Here is a 21,402-nt window from a genome sequence, read left to right on the forward strand (position 1 = left end):
GTGGGGGGTGCTCTGGGAGTACGGGGTCCGGGGCCCTTTGCTCAGGGCTGTCCGGTCCCTGTATGACCGGAGCAGGAGCTGTAAGTCAGACCTGTTCCCAGTGCATGTGGGACTCCTCAGGGATGCTCTTTGTCACCGGTTCTGTTCATAGTTTTTATGGACAGAATTTCCAGGCGCAGTCAAGTGTCGGAGGGTGTGTTCTGGGGTCGGACGGCGTGTTCTGGGGTCGGATGGTGTGTTCTGGGGTCGGAGGGTGTGTTCTGGGGTCGGACGGCGTGTTCTGGGGTCGGATGGTGTGTTCTGGGGTCGGAGGGTGTGTTCTGGGGTCGGACGGTGCGGTCAGGGGTCGGAAGGTGTGTTCTGGCGTCGGACGGTGCGGTCAGGGGTCGGAGGGTGTGTTCTGGGGTCGGACGGAGTGTTCTGGGGTCGAAGGGTGCAGTCAAGGATCGGAGGGTGCGGTCAAGGGTCTGAGGGTGTGTTCTGGGGTTGGAGGGTGCGGTCAGGGGTCGGAGAGTGTGTTCTTGGGTCAGAGGGTGTGTTCTGGGATCGGAGAGTGTCCGGTTGGTCAGGAGAAATTTGTCTTGTTACTTTCACATTTTTCTGCAGGTCATTTGTCCCGCTTGAGCCTCGCGTGTCCCACTTCATTCTCTCGTCCTGCTTTTGCTCCACCATCTGCTCTGTTTGCGTTCACAAATCAAATTAATCGCGCCAGAGTTCGATTCAATCAGACCGACCTTTCCAACCGGACTAGAGTTTGGATCAGAGTTGGATTACGTGAAATAAACTGTTAAACTTGCCTTTGTCTCGTGTGACTCTGCTTTGGGTTCAGCCGGTAAACATCACATTATTGCATGAAAAATGGTAAAGAATGGTAAAGAATATTTACCATCAGCTGACGAACCCTGAAGTGCGAAATATGCTGTGTTTGTTCATCCCTTAACAATCCCACGTGTCCTTCTGTTAACAGAGGTTTCTTTTCAGATGCCAGGAATAACACGAGCCCCCCCCCCAGCAACCGTCCATACTCTTTCAGTGAATCTACAAAATAAAACCAGTCCGGCCTCAGCCTTATGAATAGGTCAGTGGTCTGTCAGTGCGATCACACAGAAGACTTCAAAAACACGGAGCGTAAACACGAGACGGGGGGAGAAAATAATCCGTGGTGACGCGAGTGGCTCGGAGCGGCGTGAACAGGTCCGTGTGGGTGTGGCGGGACGACTCGGGGGACGGCGGGACAACTCGGGGCTTCCTTACGCCTGAACCGGGGACGAGGATGTCACAATAATTAAATAGACACGTGTTGCAGGGGCTCAAAGGGGTCTGTGGGGGATTTGAACGGGAAAGAATCATTCAAATCTGAACATAATAGTGCATAATAGAGCTCCAGAATCCTTCGTGTTCGTACGAGCGAGCAGAGCGAGCACGGAGAGACATTCGGTAAAAGACGGCGAGCAGACAGAAGAGCCGCGGAACAGCCAGATGATCTCATTACTGGTAAATATGATCACATCCCAATAAACGCTAAATTTAGCTTAGTTCATTGGTTTAAAACAGGTTTTCATGTTTTTCACATGAATACAGTTTGGTGGGATTGTACTTTCTTTAAAAAAAATACAGGTGTTCTCTAGTGGTATTTGACAAATCGTACAGGGTGATGTATATATGGCCCTTGTTTACAGTGTGGTTGCTCGGTAACCGTTGTGGAATTACCTATGGCACATTTGCTGCTCGTGTTCAGGAAGTAACGTTATAAATGTCATTAAAATGGTCGAATAATTACAGTACAATCTTTAATATAAACATGTTCACCGCCTTTCAGAGAAATGTGTCCGTCTATTTATTTAATTCATTTAAATATATTTATTTTATTTTGTTTTCAAGTTTTTCATTTTAAAGACATGCAAAAAACAACAACTAGGAACATGACCGACGAGCAAACGAAAATAGCAATAATACAAATAATGAAAAACTAAAAATGGCACAATATGATTAAATATAAAATGTGTCCGTCTAAAGCATCAAAAAACGAAAAAAGCAAAGAATAAAACATTGACAGTCTTTGAATTGCCTGTTATTGCACATTTAGCTTGACAGACGTGTTTTTAATGACATTGCTTAGCATTGGAAAGTAGTTATTTATTACAATTATAGACTTTTGGATATTGTTTGGTCCAAGCAGCTGCGTCTGATGCTCTTCTTTATAAAATAACACTATTTTAGATAGTATTATTTGGATTTACACATAATATAATACATATCGATACAAAAACAGGTTTAGTGTTGTATACATATTTTAAACGTGTCCTTCAATAATAAGAATATAGACCAGTATTGGTATCTGTAAAATTAAACTGGGAACTAATCCTGGTCTGGGTCTGGGCTCAAACACAAACGCCCCCTTAGTCCCAGGTTTAGTCCTCAATAACTTTCATTTTTAAACAAAGTTTAGTTTAATTAATTAATTAACACGTTAATAATTAAAAAGAGCGGACCGCCTCCTCAGAATATCACTGCATTTGCCATTATCATCCTCTAAGTACAAAATAAAGTCATGTTTGCACCAAGGTTTGGGTTCTTACCACTGCATTTCAATCAAATCAATCAAAATTTATTCGCAACAACCAAAACAAAGTGCTTAAGTGCTTTAAAGGATGTGGAAAAAAAGGGTAAATCCGATTCAAAGCATTTAAAAAACCACAATAACAATGTCATTATGTGTTTATTAAACGTCTTTAGTTTAGTTAGTTTTACACAGACACAAAGCGGTGGGCGTCCGTAACTCCGGGGCAGCGTCCCAAAGTCGGCCGCTGGACAGGATTTGTTTTCCTCTGTTTGGGTAAAAGACAAACCGTTCTAGAAAGTACGAGCGAAGGGTTTTAAACGCAGAGTCCATCACCGTGTGGTACATGAGCCACAGCCAGGGACAAACAGAGACTACAGCGCCCTCTGCTCAGAAGGTGATCGGCTGCAGACTTCCATCTCTGCAGGACCTGTACGTCTCCAGAATGTACAGGTCAGATCACAGCCGACCCTTTGAGCCACTCCCCTCAGGCAGGAGGCCACTCCCCTCAGGCAGGAGGCCACTCCCCTCAGGCAGGAGGCCCCTCCCCTCAGGCAGGAGGCCACTCCCCTCAGGCAGGAGGCCCCTCCCCTCAGACAGGAGGCCACTCCCCTCAGACAGGAGGCCACTCCCCTCAGGCAGGAGGCCACTCCCCTCAGGCAGGAGGCCACTCCCCTCAGGCAGGAGGCCACTCCCCTCAGACAGGATAGCTTATTGTTATTCTTATCCCATAGTAGACTTAAATTGTTCCTCTTTTGACCTATTCAAGACAAGTTCCTATGTTTGTGTATTCTTTCATTGACAATGGCAATTCTGATTCTGATTCTGAGAAGAACGAGCTCCGGTTCCTCCTGCCTCGTCTTCACCTCAGATCCCCCGCCACCTCCCCCCGCCGCCTCCCCCGCTCTTCTTCACGAGGCGCGCGAGCCTCTATTCTCGGCGCCGTCCGGGATTTCTCGGCGCTCTCTCATTGTGGGTAATTACGGTCTTGACGAGCGCGGCGAGAGGAAGCCTGTCTGCGGCGGAGGAGCTTAATCAGGAGGAAGGAGACACATTAAATACATCTCCGCCACAAACGCCGCCGTCTGTCAGTTTTTCTCTCTGACATTTTTTTGTTTTATTGTTTGTTTCCGTTGACAACATTTTCTTTTAAACTTCAAAAGGCGGGTGTGCGACTGAGCGCCCTCCGCGACGCGCCCTATCAACTCTGACGCGCGCCACGGAGAATTACAAACATGATTTTAGATAATTAGTTATTCGTCACAACACTGTCTTTCCCTGCGACAGCTCGATTTAATATTTCAGTTATTCAACAGAAGATGTTTTGATTGTGAAAAGTTTATTTCAGAAACAAATATTTGAAACTTTGGAATACAATATTTTCCGGACTATGAGTAGTTTTTTTTCATAGTTTTGGCCGGGGTTCGACTTATGCTTGTATTTATACTTATATACTTATACTACAACTTATATTTGATATTATTTGTTATTTTCACACTTGCAACCGCATTTCATACTCCAGTGCAACTAATATATATATAATGTATTTTTCTTCTCTTTTATGCATTCTTTGACTGGTGCGACTTATAGTCCAGAAATACGGTATTTTAGTTTAAATTCCTGTTTGCGACTGCGTTTGAGTAAATACAGAGAGAATACTAACAGCAGGGGTGTGTCAAAATATTGAAATATCACTATATCGTGATACTGAATTCGGTGATACAGTATCGATATCGCGGGCTGCCGTATCGATATTATCGCTGCGAGTCATTTTCGGTAATTTCCCGAAGGATTTTGCCGCCGCGCTTCACTTCTGTCGCTCGTTTAAAGAAAGGAAACGTGTTCTCAGCGATTGAAAAGGGCGTGTTTCATTTTGAGTTTGTGCCGGGCACGGTTTGACAAAGAAAAATGTTATGTCAGAATGTGTCGGGGTCTTTAAAACATAGCGATGTATCGTAGAATAATAGTCAGCGATATATCGTAATCGCGTGTATTGCAAAATCGTGATATGGTGTTTGTTTTTTTTACCTCGTTTTAAAGCGTAGACTATAGAATACAACAAAAGTATCCAATTTACAGACATTTGAATGCTCTAATATGTATCCGTGCAGTAGTTTGTTTGTGTTTCATAGATTAGGCTGAGCACATCTTTAACGTTGTGAATTCACATCGATAGTTTATCAAAAAGAGTGTTGTGCAAACGCCATTAAAGCGAAGAGGCCAAATAACAGTTAATGTCGCCTTAATAAACCCAATTTGAAACTAACAGAGCCTGACGCACTTTTTATAATCAGCTGCTAAAGTATATAAATATATCGGCAGTTTTATCGGCTCCTCCATCGGCTCCTCCACCGGGTCCTCCATCGGGTCCTTTAACGCTCTTACACATCGGCCCCCAGAATCCATATGGCTCGGGCCCTTTTGTGTCGTCGCCTTCTTCAGACCCGTAGCTTTCCCAGAAGTCTTTTGTGTTCAGATCCGTTTCCACGTTTGACCTTCTACACGCGCAAGCCGTGACAAAAGGAGGACGGGAGCGTCGATGAGGTTAAACGACCGCAAGGGACGAGGAGACAAAGCCCGAGCCGTGGTACAATCTAAGGAGTGTGTACAGTATGTGTATAGTATGTGTGTAGTATGTGTATAGTACGTGTATAGTACATGTACACCGGACTGAACGTGCTTTAGAAAGTGCTGTGTGTCAATCCAATAATCGACATTTTGCACAATAACCTATATCGGATATCAATACTTAATAAAGCTCTGGGTCACAAGGTTTATTACAAAACATATGCAGTTGACATTCAACATAATAAAAATTGTTATTATACATTATTATACTTTACTGCTGCCTATCTTCCTTCACTCAGAACATAGTGGAGACTCAAATGAACAAAAGGAACACGTGTATTGTGAAGTAAAACGGTTAAACAGGGCAGTTTAAAGGGGAAAAATGATGCATTATTTCTATTGTTATAAACATTATGATGCATTATTTCTATTGTTTTCAGCCTTGAGTATCTTTAGTTCGACAACCATAAAAATAAATAAATATGTATTTTATAACAACATGTGTAATTCCCCCTTGCAGCCAGTGGATGGCGCCACCACTCAACAGTTTAAAGGCGTAATGGAGGATTTTTCGGCGATTTGAGAACACAGGTGGAAGTGCACATGCGCACTCCCCCGTGTGGACTGATACAACAAACACGTGCGTTTGTTTATTAGCGCGACGGATCGCATCTCTCGTCTCCCGTAGATTTCCATCTTCTTCTGAGTCAGCTCGAACTGTCTTTCTCCGTCTCCATTTTGTCCCGTACACTGAGGGAACTATATTATGATAGATCAATGCGCTTAGACACGCGGAAACATGTTGCTCTCATGGGGACGAGCTGCACGCGGCTGCAGGTGAGCGGTAGGTGCGTTTTATGATTGATACGTGGCAGGACTAATCGCAGTCCACGCCACGAGGAAATGAGACTCAGATTTGGGCCAAAAAAATCGTCCATTCAACCTTTAAGATGCACATTTCATAAAAGGCATTAGTTTACTTCCTGGTCTCAGCACACAGTTGTTCTGATCGTGGAGGAGACGTCAGTTATTTAAGAAACGTCTGTTATGGAGGAGATGTCAGTTATGGAGGAGACGTCAGTTATGGAGGAAACGTCAGTTATGGAAGAGACGTCGGTTATGGAGGAAACGTCAGTTATGGAGGAGACGTCAGTTATGGAGGAAACGTCAGTTATGGAGGAGACGTCGGTTATGGAGGAAACGTCAGTTATGGAAGAGACGTCAGTTATGGAGGAAACGTCGGTTATGGAGGAAACGTCAGTTATGGAAGAGACGTCAGTTATGGAGGAAACGTCAGTTATGGAGGAGACGTCAGTTATGGAGGAGACGTCGGTTATGGAGGAAACGTCAGTTATGGAGGAAACGTCAGTTATGGAGGAGACGTCAGTTATGGAGGAGACGTCAGTTATGGAGGAGACGTCGGTTATGGAGGAAACGTCAGTTATGGAGGAAACGTCAGTTATGTAGGAAACGTCAGTTATGGAGGAGACGTCGGTTATGGAGGAGACGTCAGTTATGGAGGAGACGTCGGTTATGGAGGAAACGTCAGTTATGGAGGAAATGTCAGTTATGGAGGAGACGTCAGTTATGGAAGAAACGTCAGTTATGGAGGAGACGTCAGTTATGGAGGAGACGTCGGTTATGGAGGAAACGTCAGTTATGGAGGAAACGTCAGTTATGGAGGAGACGTCAGTTATGGAGGAGACGTCAGTTATGGAGGAAACGTCAGTTATGGAGGAGACGTCGGTTATGGAGGAGAAGTCAGTTATGGAGGAGACGTCGGTTATGGAAGAGACGTCAGTTATGGAGGAAACGTCAGTTATGGAGGAGACGTCGGTTATGGAAGAGACGTCAGTTATGGAGGAAACGTCAGTTATGGAGGAGACGTCGGTTATGGAAGAGACGTCAGTTATGTAGGAGACGTCAGTTATGGAGGAGACCTCGGTTATGGAGGAAACGTCAGTTATGGAAGAGACGTCAGTTATGGAGGAAACGTCAGTTATGTAGGAGACGTCAGTTATGGAGGAGACGTCGGTTATGGAGGAAACGTCAGTTATGGAATAGACGTCAGTTATGGAGGAAACGTCAGTTATGTAGGAAACGTCAGTTATGGAGGAGACGTCGGTTATGAAGGAGACGTCGGTTATGGAGGAAACGTCAGTTATGTAGGAGACGTCAGTTATGGAGGAGACGTCGGTTATGGAGGAAACGTCAGTTATGGAAGAGACGTCAGTTATGGAGGAAACGTCAGTTATGTAGGAAACGTCAGTTATGGAGGAGACGTCGGTTATGGAGGAAACGTCAGTTATGGAAGAGACGTCAGTTATGGAGGAAACGTCAGTTATGGAAGAGACGTCAGTTATGGAGGAAACGTCAGTTATGTAGGAGACGTCAGTTATGGAGGAGACGTCGGTTATGGAGGAAACGTCAGTTATGGAGGAGACGTCAGTTATGGAGGAAACGTCAGTTATGTAGGAAACGTCAGTTATGGAGGAGACGTCGGTTATGGAGGAGACGTCGGTTATGGAGGAGACGTCGGTTATGGAGGAAACGTCAGTTATGGAGGAAACGTCAGTTATGGAGGAGACGTCGGTTATGGAGGAGACGTCAGTTATGGAGGAAACGTCAGTTATGGAGGAGACGTCGGTTATGGAGGAGACGTCAGTTATGGAGGAGACGTCGGTTATGGAGGAAACGTCAGTTATGGAAGAGACGTCAGTTATGGAGGAGACGTCGGTTATGGAAGAGACGTCAGTTATGGAGGAAACGTCAGTTATGTAGGAAACGTCAGTTATGGAGGAGACGTCAGTTATGGAGGAGACGTCAGTTATGGAGGAGACGTCGGTTATGGAAGAGACGTCAGTTATGGAGGAAACGTCAGTTATGTAGGAAACGTCAGTTATGGAGGAGACGTCAGTTATGGAGGAGACGTCGGTTATGGAAGAGACGTCAGTTATGGAGGAAACGTCAGTTATGTAGGAAACGTCAGTTATGTAGGAAACGTCAGTTATGGAGGAGACGTCGGTTATGGAGGAAACGTCAGTTATGGAGGAAACGTCAGTTATGGAGGAAACGTCAGTTATGGAGGAGACGTCAGTTATGGAGGAGACGTCGGTTATGGAGGAAACGTCAGTTATGGAGGAGACGTCAGTTATGGAGGAGACGTCAGTTATGGAGGAAACGTCAGTTATGGAGGAGACGTCGGTTATGTAGGAAACGTCAGTTATGGAAGAGACGTCAGTTATGGAGGAAACGTCAGTTATGTAGGAAACGTCAGTTATGGAGGAGACGTCAGTTATGGAGGAAACGTCAGTTATGGAGGAGACGTCAGTTATGGAGGAAACGTCGGTGATGGAGGAGACGTCGGTTATGGAGGAAACGTCAGTTATGGAGGAGACATCGGTTATGGAGGAGACGTCGGTTATGGAGGAGACGTCAGTTATGGAAGAGACGTCAGTTATGGAGGAGACGTCAGTTATGGAGGAAACGTCGGTGATGGAGGAGACGTCGGTTATGGAGGAAACGTCAGTTATGGAGGAGACGTCGGTTATGGAGGAGACGTCGGTTATGGAGGAGACGTCAGTTATGGAAGAGACGTCAGTTATGGAGGAGACGTCAGTTATGGAGGAGACGTCAGTTATGGAGGAGACGTCAGTTATGGAGGAGACGTCAGTTACCGTGGAGCTGCAGAGGAGTGTTTTTGTCTGTCCAAAGATGATTTTCTAACCAGGATTCCTCAAACTGGAGCGAATGAAAGTAAATTCTACTCCAGGTGTTTTGATGAGAAACAGTATTAGAAAAGGGTTAAAAAAATCAATTTTTAATATGTTCCCTTTACGTTTTTGAGATGAGCCTAAAACTATTGCTCAGACATGTGCGAGTGAAACAAACTGCAACTCCAGGTTTGTTTTTGATGGTCTTGAGGTAACACCATTCTAACACGAGTCAATTCAGCGTAATATAGGACCTCAGCTCAGACACAGACACAGACACAGAGACAGAGACAGAGACAGAGACAGACACATACATTGACACAGACACAGACACAGAGACAGCTCAGACACAGAGACAGAGACAGACACAGACACAGAGACAGCTCAGACACAGACACAGCTCAGACACAGACACAGCTCAGACACAGCTCAGACACAGCTCAGACACAGACACAGCTCAGACACAGCTCAGACACAGACACAGCTCAGACACAGCTCAGATACAGCTCAGACACAGACACAGACACAGCTCAGATACAGACACAGACACAGACACAGCTCAGACACAGACACAGCTCAGACACAGCTCAGATACAGCTCAGACACAGACACAGACACAGCTCAGACACAGCTCAGACACAGACACAGCTCAGATACAGACACAGACACAGACACAGCTCAGACACAGACACAGCTCAGACACAGCTCAGACACAGCTCAGATACAGCTCAGACACAGACACAGCTCAGACACAGACACAGCTCAGATACAGATACAGACACAGCTCAGATACAGATACAGATACAGACAGAGCTCAGACACAGCTCAGACACAGACACAGCTCAGACACAGATACAGACACAGCTCAGACACAGCTCAGACACAGACACAGCTCAGACACAGACACAGCTCAGACACAGACACAGCTCAGATACAGATACAGACAGAGCTCAGACACAGCTCAGACACAGACACAGCTCAGACACAGATACAGACACAGCTCAGACACAGCTCAGACACAGCTCAGACACAGACACAGCTCAGACACAGACACAGCTCAGACACAGACACAGCTCAGATACAGATACAGACAGAGCTCAGACACAGCTCAGACACAGCTCAGATACAGATACAGACAGGGCTCAGACACAGCTCAGACACAGCTCAGACACAGACACAGACACAGCTCAGATACAGATGCAGACAGAGCTCAGACACAGACACAGCTCAGACACAGACACAGCTCAGATACAGACACAGACACAGCTCAGATACAGATACAGATACAGACACAGCTCAGATACAGATACAGACAGAGCTCAGACACAGCTCAGACACAGACACAGCTCAGACACAGACACAGACACAGCTCAGATACAGATACAGACACAGCTCAGACACAGCTCAGACACAGACACAGCTCAGACACAGCTCAGATACAGACACAGACACAGACACAGCTCAGACACAGACACAGCTCAGATACAGACACAGACACAGCTCAGACACAGACACAGCTCAGACACAGACACAGACACAGACACAGCTCAGATACAGACACAGACACAGCTCAGACACAGACACAGCTCAGACACAGACACAGACACAGACACAGACACAGATACAGACACAGACTCAGACACAGACACAGCTCAGACAAACATCAGCGCTAAATACTGGGACATTTATGAACATTGGACCCGTGTGATGCTCTCTTCCCCCGGTAACACCAATAGCACAGAGCTTTTAGCACAAACATAGAGTTCGTCGGTCGGTAAAAGGGCGTTTTTTTACCTGTCGTAGTCGCCGTTGCAGAGCGCCCGCACGGGGATGCCGAACGGCTGCCACACCGGGTTCAGCGTGTTCTTCACCACCTCCGTTTTATGGCAGATCGTAAACCTGCACACAAGGACACAAGGTCGGACACGGAACGAGCTCTTAAATACGTAATTAGACCGAGCTGCTTGAATCCGCACGTACAAGCTTTAAAACCGAACCAGGTCAAGTGAAAGTCATTTACTCGTCCTTTTCAGTCGATGTCTGAAGCGTCCGACGTCTTGATGCGATGGCAAACCAAATAAACCGAAGTGTTGAATGTGTTGACCCTGGAATGTGGTCAAAGCAGTATTTTGCATAAAGCTGCTGTACGTGACTTTTATCATCATAAAAACGAGATAAACAGGGCTAATTTATCTTAAACAGTTTATTGCTCATCGTCATTATTCACTGCAATGGTTTTCTGAGCGCGTTTCACATCTTCCAGAGCAGAGTTTGCTGTCATGGTAACGCCACACAGCGTTGACATTTTGACCCCAAGAGTCTGTGCTGGGGCAAAACAGATGATGTATATATATATTATTCATAACTCACGGGACTTACCCCAGTACTAGGACCCGCTCGACGATGGCAACCGTGGTCTTTTTTTTTTAAGGTCTGAATGACTTTCACCCTCCGTTGTGTCCTTGGGCAAGACACTTTATCTCCCTTGCCCGTGTGGGACAGAAGAACTCGAGAATTGATGTGAATTAATTGGAAAACGTATTGTTAATTTAGGCTCAAAACTGTTGGCAGTGCATTTGACTGAACTTGTATCTACACTTTTCTCTCGGGTTAAGCGTCTTGCCCAAGGACACATGGCAGTATTCACCAGAGGATTGGACGACGACCCCCAGGGCCACTGCTTGACATTTGGGTGCCCTGTGTCTGTAACGCAATCTATAATAGTTATGTTTAAAAAAAAAAAAAATACATTTAATTTTTGTAAATATGTCGGTGTAATCCCTCATTCGTCCAGGCGTGTTCCATAGTAGAAAAAGCTTCAGTTGTAGTCATCTGGACTCAGTTAGAAAAAATAGACGTTTCGACTCTCATCCAAGAGTCATTGTCAATAAAAGAATTTAGATCGAGAACTCCGATATTAATACTGTTCTGTGGTAAGACCCGCCCATTGGGCGGAGCCTTCCTGAAGTAGAAAGAGTTGTTTGTTTCAACAGAAACTCCCCCTTGTATCTACCGAGCTAGCCTATTCAGAATTTTAATGGGCTATTAGAATCCTCTTTGTCTTTGTGAGACCCTGGCTCAACCACCCTGAGTACCTGATTAGCATCTAAATGTCCTGGTCCTGGTCCTGGTCCTCTACCTTTCCAGGGGTTCAGTATACCATTATAGATACCAGGAAGATTGAATCTTAGCCCTCCATTTCTGTTCAGTATCTGCTCTTTGGTTCCAACCACCCACTACAGCACAAGCTGGGAGTGATCAGAACCTTACAACACAGAGCTCAAGGTGTGCCCACCAGCTCAGAGGGCAAGAAGAAAGAGGAAAAACATGTCCGAAATGCCCTCTCAGCCTGTGGTTACCCCGCTTGGGCTCTCAACAGAGTGAAGAGAACCAAGAAGCAGGACAAAAGGGAAACTGAACAGAGAAGGAAGGGTGTTTCTATCCCTTATGTGTCTGGCCTGTCGGAAAAACTGCAGAGAATTTTTAGACAACACGAAGTCCCTGTTTATTTTAAACCAGGAAACACTTTAAGACAAAAACTGGTTCATCCTAAGGACAAGTTGCCGACTCAAAAACAGAGCAATGTAGTTTATTCTATCCAATGCAGTGAAGAAAGCTGTAAAGAACGTTACATAGGTGAGACAAAACAGCCTCTACACAAGAGGCTCTATCAGCACAGAAGAAATACTAGTTCAGGTCCACAGAGTGCCGTGCATCTCCATCTTGAAGCCTCTAATCACTTGTTTGAAGACGGTGAGGTGAAGGTTTTAAGCAGGGAGAAAAGATGGTTTGAAAGAGGAGTCAAGGAAGCTATTTTTGTTAAAAAAGAAAGACCTTCTTTAAACAGAAATGGAGGGCTAAGATTCAATCTTCCTGGTATCTATAATGGGTTACTGAACCCCTGGAAAGGTAGAGGACCAGGACCAGGACCAGGACATTTAGATGCTAATCAGGTACTCAGGGTGGTTGAGCCAGGGTCTCACAAAGACAAAGAGGATTCTAATAGCCCATTAAGATTCTGAATAGGCTAGCTCGGTAGATACAAGGGGGGAGTTTCTGTTGAAACAAACAACTCCTTCTACTTCAGGAAGGCTCCGCCCAATGGGCGGGTCTTACCACAGAACAGTATTAATATCGGAGTTCTCGATCTAAATTCTTTTATTGACAATGACTCTTGGATGAGAGTCGAAACGTCTATTTATTTCTAACTGAGTCCAGATGACTACAACTGAAGCTTTTTCTACTATTTTGTAAATATTGCATAAATCACAATCCTGGGGGGTCTGGGGGGCCTCTACCAAGAAGTTTCAACAAAAATAATTGAGTTTTCTGTATTTTGGTGCATTTTAGATGTAATACTATCATAAATTATTAGTATTATTTGTTCTTTTTCACAGTTTCTAATTGAATAATATAAGGCAATTTCCATGATCTAAAGACCGTTTTGCTCCTTGTGGTTCGTAGAACAGCACTAGTTGTGCCCCTGATGTGTCTCTGTTTAAACCGCTGCTTGTTTATCCATCTCTGCACTTCTCAAACTCACTAGTTTGAATTGATAAAGGACTAAAGAGACTATGTCTACTGAAGGCTCACTGTTTCATTGCAAAATCTGCACAAATAGCCGATGATGCCGTACGCTCTAAACTGCCCGGTCATGCTGGTGCCCCTCGGAGCACTGTAAGTGTGGGACTAGCAAATAGGGCACCCCCCCCGAAATGTATTTTATTTCATGTTATAATTTATTTAATATCGTTTTTTGGTTTTAGAAAGACAGACTGTGTTCAATTTGCTTAGATTTGCATTAGTGTAGTTCCTATGCCACACCACAAGGGGAGCTCTATCATCTCCGTATCTGGGGCGTCTGCGCAAAGTAAAACTGTTTCCTGTAACAACAAAGAGCATGACATGGACATTGACAAATGTTTGTCTTTGTTAAAGGTAAAGTGGTAAAACAAATGTTTATATGGGAACTGGGAACATGAATAAGGCAATAGAGGGACAGTTTAGGCCGAAATTGTCTTTTAAGATTATGAGGTTGAAGCCTGGTTGTTCTTTTATTGTAACTTGTGCTATACTAACATTAGTATGTTAATATGCTAATCGAAACAAAGGGGATCACCAGGAGAGTTAAAAATGACACTTTTGCTTAATCTAAAAACGTTCTAAGAGAACAAACACACATGTCTGTCACAAATTTGTTTATGTATATTATATTTTGTTATTTTATTATTATTTTTGGGCTATTGTGCATTGTTAAAATATAGAACTGTTTTCCTGGAGCAAACAAAGAGCATGACAAGGACATGTACAAATGTTTGTCTTTGTTACAGGTAAAAATAAATAACAATGAAAATACACTTTGAACCTCATATTTGAAGTGTGCAACATATGTTATGTGCGTAAAGGGAACGACACACTCTGCCAACCGAGCCACTGCTGCCCAAAGAAATGATCATGATTATTGTGGGAGCCAAGTTTAGTTATATATTTATGTTGATTTGGAAAACTTGATATTTCGTTATAGATGTGTAAATTTATGTTTTACTAATGAATATTTTTGGTTGTTTGGAAAGGCTAGATTATTTGATTACATTTGTTATATTTGTAACATTTATTAGTGGTAATTAGCCTGCCCTGGTGTGGTTGGGTTCCCGTCGCTTTAAGAGGGACAGCGCTCAGGGGGCGTGGCCAGGTACACACACAAACTAAGGACACAGAGACGGAGGAGACATATGGTTTTCTTACCGTAGCGTTTTGTTTTTGAGAATAGCCAGCTTTGGATTTCTCCTGTAATTTTGTTCTCATTGTGGAATAAATGCTCAGAACGATTTTTACATCGGAGTACGTGGGGTTATTGCTCATCTACAAGTGCACGAGTAACACCATTGGCAATCAGGACCTCAGCACCCACAATTATTATAATGAATACGTCTGTTTTCAGTGTGATCTGAACGCATCCTTTCTTGTCGTGTTGTGTCTGTGCAGAATCTGCAGTTGAGAGCTCTATGTTCACGGACTCAAGTGGAAGCAGGATCACGATGGACGGGAATGAGGCGGACGGCACTCTGAAAAGAGGTTTGAATCCTACACCTGAAACCTGAAACCCAAACTAATGCTCAGAGACGACATTAAGACTGTACTCTTCACAACAGGATATGCATTTTGAATTTACGCACGTCTTACATCTTGGACATTCACTTTCGCATTCGGAGAACTTTCCCCGAGAGGCCCGCGGCGGCTCCACTCGCTTTAATAACTTCTTCGAGCTCATTCCGACTTGTTTGTCATGTTTTATCGGCTCGGACACGGCTCCATGCAGATTTTACGCAGAACGTCTGTTGTTAGCGCTGGAGGGGGGCCACAAATTAAACCAGTGTGTGGCGTTGGGGGAAAGAGCTGAAATATGGCGCCGTGACGTCCCATAAAAATGAGCCATCCGTTTTTCACGCCTGCAGATGTTTTAAAGGGACGATTCGGGGGGTTTGGGAAACGGGTTGAGTGATGAGCGAATTAGCGTGCGATGGCGCTGGCGTTTATGAAGGGGCGAAATGGAAAGTATTGTTTTGGTAAATGGTCCCAGACAAAATGAGCCGGCCAAAGAGGTAAACAAAGCATTAAACGGTTCTATTTTAAGTCTCAGATCGGAGCTTGTTGTTCGGCATAGCGACGGGCCACACCACATTTGTTTCGATGCGGATATTAACACGGTCTAACCTCACGGGTGAAGGCATTTGATGAATATAGGCATTTCTAACTCATTATTTTAAACGTTTGTGTGTGTTTTTCTAATTATGACTTGATTTTGGTGGGAGTGAACCGTTTTACCTCAGATTTAAAGAAAACAAAAGGTGAAAAACAAAAGCCGTTGAGTTTTTGTGTCAATTTTCTTACAGTTTAAACATGTATTTCACTAAATCATGGCTGTGTCGAGTAATTTAGTCGTGAAATGAAGAAAATCTAAAACATTTTGCAACATTTTACGTATATAATGATGTTTACTACCTCATCGAAACAACAGTATTCTTTAAAGAAGGGTTGAAATAGTCTCTAAATGACAAAGAACAGCTGATACAGATGGTCATGTGATGCTGCTGATGGAGCTGTTTTGATTGATTAATTACCTTCATTTCAGACATGACAGAACCCATTGTTTTGACACGAAACAATGAAGAAATGGCAATAACATAATTGAGTAAAATATCCTTTATACCTGATATATAAATATACTCTGACCAGTGTAACAACATTTACTATCATAACATTTTGTACAGATCTTAGCTCCATAGGGGACGGTCTGCTGTGCTTCAAATGCCCGGCGTGTTGAGGGAATAAACATCTGAAGGTTAAGGACGGTCAAGGACATTGTGTTTCAGAAGAATTTGCTGCGTTCTTTGTGTCACTTCTAAATGTTTTCAGAGACATTTGTGAAGAATCGCTCACGTTCCGTCCTCGTTGCTCCGATAGAAAACCATGAACGGATCCGACTTCCCGAAAAAGTCCTTCTTGTCCAGTTTGTTTGCACAGAACTGCATCATCGCACTGTCCTGGAGAGAGAAGAGAGAAAAGAGGAGAGGAGAGAGGAGAGAAGAGGGGAGGACGGAAGAGAAGAGAGAGGAGAGGAGAGAGGAGAGAGAAGAGAGGAGAGGGGAGAGAGGAGAGAGAAGAGAGAGGAGAGGAGAAAGAAGAGAGAAAAGAGGAGAGAGAAGAAGAGAGAGGAGAGAGAGAAAAGAGGAGAGAGGAGAGGAGAGAGAGAAGAGAGAAAAGAGGAGAGGAGAGAGGAGAGAAGAGAGGGGAGGATGGAAGAGAAGAGAGAGGAGGGGAGAGAGAAGAGAGAGGAGAGGAGAAAGAAGAGGGGAGAGAAGAGAGAAAAGAGGAAAGGAGAGAGAAGAAGAGAGAGGAGAGAGAGAAGAGAGAAAAGAGGAGAGGAGAGAGAAAAGAGAGGAGGGAGGAGAGAGAGGAGAGAAGAGAGGGGAGGACGGAAGAGAAGAGAGAGGAGAGGAGAGAGAAGAGGGGAGAGAGGAGAGAGAAGAGAGAGGAGAGGAGAAAGAAGAAGGGAGAGAAGAGAGAAAAGAGGAGAGGAGAGAGAAGAAGAGAGAGGAGAGAGAGAAGAGAGAAAAGAGGAGAGGAGAGAGAAAAGAAAGGAGAGAGAAAAGAGGAGAGGAGAGAGAAAAAAGAGGAGAGAGAGGAGAGGAGAGAGGAGAGGAGAGAGAGGAAAGAGAGAGGAGAGAAGAGAGAAGAGAGAAAAGAGGAGAGTAGAGAGGGGAGAGAGAAGAGAAACGCACATCACTTTATTTTCTTCCAAAATGGTAATAATCATAAAAGCAGATGTGAGTCACACACTTGTTTGAATGGTTTTCCCCCTCATCGTTAGTTTATTCATTATTCTGTATTCGAGGCTTGAGTTCTCAGAAATATTCAGTTTCCACCTCCTCTCTTGACCTTTGCTTTGGCTTCTCCTGTTTTAGAACCTAATTCTAAAGAATAAAGTCTGAGACGTCCAACTACAGTAGGTGGCGGTAATGTAACACTTGGATATCAGCTGCCATAAAACACCAAAGAAGAAGAAGAAGAAGACCTCAGAGATCTCCCTATGACCTCAGAGATCTCCATGTGCCCTCAGAGATCTCCCTATGACCTCACAGATCTCCATGTGCCCTCAGAGATCTACCTATGACGTCACAAATGTGGGGAATTTGAATCTGAGTCATCTAATAAGTGGATGAAACTAAATACAACTCGAGGTAAGTTTTTGATGAGGAAACAATATAATAACATGCCACAGATCCTGTTTTTGTGATACAGTAAATTCAAACATTAGAGTTTACAATGCATAAAACATAAAGTCAGAGTTTAGATGGTCTTTAGGGCAAAAAGGGGAAATGGAGACATAAATCAGTGCCTTCAGCACATCAGCTGCAGTATAAGTACAAGTATAAGTACAGTATGTTTCCTGACTGTTTTTACTTCACAAACTTGGCGAGTGCAGTTCTTCTTCTTCTGCTCTCACAGGGAGACACTGTGGCCCTTTATGAGCTGGATCTTATTAGATTTCCCGCAGCAGTGATGGATGGACCGGGCATGGGATAGACAGGCCTCTGCATATACTCTCCACGTCTCCGTGACGACCCCTCCCCGCGCACACCAACCTACAGCAATAAAACGACACGCTCTCCTCGTACTCCGCGGGGCCCGAGGGGCCTCAGCCTGGAGAAATATACACCACGAGACCGGAAAGATCCTGGATACTATGTGGCAGAACAAAAACTCACTATGTTACGTGTCTTGAGACAGGGCCGGGTGAAACGTCTCGTACCGTACACAGGGGAGGGTGAAACGTTCTGTACCGTACACAGGGGCGGGTAAAACGTCTCGCACCGTACACGGGGCGGGTGAAGCGTCTCGTACTGTACATGTGGGCGGGTGAAACCTCTCGTACCGTACACAGGGGTGGGTGAAACGTTCCGTACCGTACACAGGGGCGGGTGAAACGTCTCGCACCGTACACGGGGCGGGTGAAGCGTCTCGTACCGTACACGGGGTGGGTGAAGCGTCTCGTACTGTACACGTGGGCGGGTGAAACGTCTCGTACCGTACACGGGGCGGGTGAAGCGTCTCGTACCGTACACGGGGCGGGTGAAGCGTCTCGTACCGTACACGGGGGCGGGTGAAGCACTGTACACGGGGGCGGGTGAAGCGTCTCGTACTGTACACGGGGGCGGGTGAAGCGTCTCGTACCGTACACGGGGGCGGGTGAAGCGTCTCCTAATGTACACGGGGGCGGGTCAAGCGTCTCGTACCGTACACGGGGGCGGGTGAAACGTCTCGTACTGTACACGGGGGCGGGTGAAGCATCTCGTACCGTACACGGGGGCGGGTGAAACGTCTCGTACCGTACACGTGTTTGGTGCTTTACAGAAGAACGACACAAGGATCTGTCACATCCAAGTGTCTTCGTGGGACTCAGAATACGCCTGTGTGCACTCTGACCTTTGGGACGGCAGTGGAGTGACCGGTGCACTCTGACCTTTGGGACGGCAGTGGAGTGGGACGGGTGGTCACCGTGGTGGGACGGGTGGTAACCGTGGTGGGACGGGTGGTAACCGTGGTGGGACGGGTGGCTATTGTGTGGTTAAAGGCCACGTGTGAGGGGCCGCGGTTTGAAAGATCGGATCACATCTGGAGTGAGGTTACCGGGTTCCTCTACCGCTAAAACGAGCGCGACAGGCTCCTCCCCTTCATGGCCAAGACTCTCCCGGTTAAATAAAGGTCAACGCAAGATAAAAATAACTTTGATTTGATTTTTAAACGTGGCGGTAACCAATGAAGTGAGGCTAAAGGACCACATTTCATACTCCAGTGCGACTCATATATGTTTTTATCTTCTCTATTATGCATTTTTTGGCTGGTGCGACTTATACTCCGGAAAATACGGCACATTCTGCTGCTTATTCGGTTTAATTTGTCCGTCAATCATTCCTACACTGCCAATATCTTTAGTAAACACTGTAAAATGTCAAAACAGCATTCTATCTTTCCAAAACAGTAACCTGGATTGAGTGAGCGTACCGATTGGTCAGCACGTCTTGAAGTAGGCGGAGAATCTGCGATAGGATATTTTTGTTCTTATCCTATAGTAGATTTTAATTGTTTTTCTTTGACGCGTGCCCTTTTTGACTTTATATAAGCTGTTTTATCATTGTTCATTGTTTTATGTTGCAATCACCAAAGCAAGTTCCTACAACAGCAATTAACCTTTTCTGAGATAAAGTCATAGTGTTTTCCGCTGCCAGAGAGACAGACGCAGATATGAGAAGATGTACTGAACATGTGCATCTTTGGTCTGTTGTAGATGAACGTTTAATGCAGTTTTTCATTCTGTTTCTTCTCGTAAAGCGGGTCAAATGTGTCGCTGCAGAGGAATCCATGTGAGTCACTTTGAGAAGAAAAGAAAGTCAACGAGCTCGAGGCAGAAGCTTCAGCCTTCGGATTGATTATATTACATTAAACATGAAATATAAAACACACGAGGGAATCGATGAGTCTGGAGCAGCGTGGCGACCAAAGAGCAGCCGGCGACCAAAGAGCAGCCGGCGACCAAAGAGCAGCCGGCGACCAAAGAGCAGCCGGCGACGACCAAAGAGCAGCCGGCGACGACCAAAGAGCAGCCGGCGACCAAAGAGCAGCCGGCAACCAAAGAGCAGCCGGCGACGACCAAAGAGCAGCCAGCGACCAAAGAGCAGCTAACGACCAAAGAGCAGCCGGCAACGACCAAAGAGCAGCCGGCGACCAAAGACTAGCCGGCGACCAAAGAGCAGCCGGCGAACAAAGAGCAGCCGGCGACGACCAAAGAGCAGCCGGCGACGACCAAAGAGCAACCCTCGACCAAAGAGCAGCCGGCGACGACCAAAGAGCAGCCGGCGACCAGAGAGCAGCCGGCGACCAAAGAGCAGCCGGCGACGACCAAAGAGCAGCCGGCAACCAAAGAGCAGCTAACGACCAAAGAGCAGCCGGCAACGACCAAAGAGCAGCCGGCGACCAAAGAGCAGCCGTCGACCAAAGTGCAGCCGGCGACGACCAAAGAGCAGCTGGCGACGACCAAAGAGCAACCCTCGACCAAAGAGCAGCCGGCGACGACCAAAGAGCAGCCGGCGACCAAAGAGCAGCCGGCAACAAACAAAGAGCAGCCGGCGACCAAAGAGCAGCCGGCGACGACCAATGAGCAGCCGGCAACGACCAACGAGCAGCCGGTGACCAAAGAGCAGCGCACACATGTATGTGTGTGTGTGTGTATATGTGTATGTGTATGTGCATGTGTATGTGTATGTGTGTGTGTGTGTGTGTGTGTGTGTGTGTGTGTGTGTTGTGTGTGTGTGTGTGTGTGGATGTGTGGGGCTGTGTCGTGTGTGTGTGTGTTTTCCCTCTTGTCTTTGGAATGATAATTGGTTTCTTTGGGAATGTAGCACTGTCCATTTTACACAGTTCATGTTTTAACGACGCGCCTTCTAAACCATGACAAACGTTTCACAACTTTCCCTTTTTGGACGAACGAAGCGTTTTGCATCGCCACTTACAGACCATCTCTGGGATAAAGCCGATTGCTGCTGCTGGTGACTTTGAACTCTTGGTCTTGTGAGAAAGCAGAACGTATTTTCTCACGTATTGTTCATTTAATTATTGTGGCTACGTTGACACATCCAGCTAAACAAGCGACATCGATCATTTGCGGTGGTGATAACTCCAGTTGCACGGCGGTGATGCAGCTGGAATATATAATGAAGTTAGCTTTATGTTCATAATGACGGTTTAGTCGATTCATTCTGAGCGTGCGGGCTTTTCAGACACCTCCGCCCGCCGGTCTCTCGCTGCAGCTCTGGGGCCACTTGGGTCTAATATTAGTTGTTTTGTGAAACCTCTGGACTCGTCTGGCTCGGGGCCCGTGGAGCACTCGGGCTTATCGCGCTCACACCACGCTGCAGTCTGCCGGAGCGCGACCATTGTTAACTCTCCCATCGGCTGAGCCCCGTCTGTGCCAAATGCAGATGCACTAAAATCTCTGGCTGG

General features: G+C 45.7%; 1 protein-coding gene across 3 annotated transcripts in view; it reads right to left on the reverse strand.

The window, feature by feature from the left end:
* The window catches only part of cpne5b (copine Vb), a 200,641-nt gene that overhangs the window by 29,243 nt on the left and 149,996 nt on the right, over positions 1–21,402 (reverse strand). For all 3 annotated transcript variants that reach the window (XM_072451532.1, XM_072451530.1, XM_072451531.1), the window contains 2 exons: positions 16,282–16,385; positions 10,636–10,740 (listed from right to left, as the gene is read on the reverse strand). In XM_072451532.1, coding sequence (XP_072307633.1) covers positions 10,636–10,740; positions 16,282–16,385 — 209 coding nt within the window. The remainder of the gene's footprint in view (positions 1–10,635; positions 10,741–16,281; positions 16,386–21,402) is intronic.

This window comes from Eucyclogobius newberryi, unplaced genomic scaffold, assembly GCF_026437365.1.
Source record: "Eucyclogobius newberryi isolate DKJ021-1_F unplaced genomic scaffold, fEucNew1.0.hap1 SCAF_19, whole genome shotgun sequence".
NCBI lineage: Eukaryota > Metazoa > Chordata > Actinopteri > Gobiiformes > Gobiidae > Eucyclogobius > Eucyclogobius newberryi.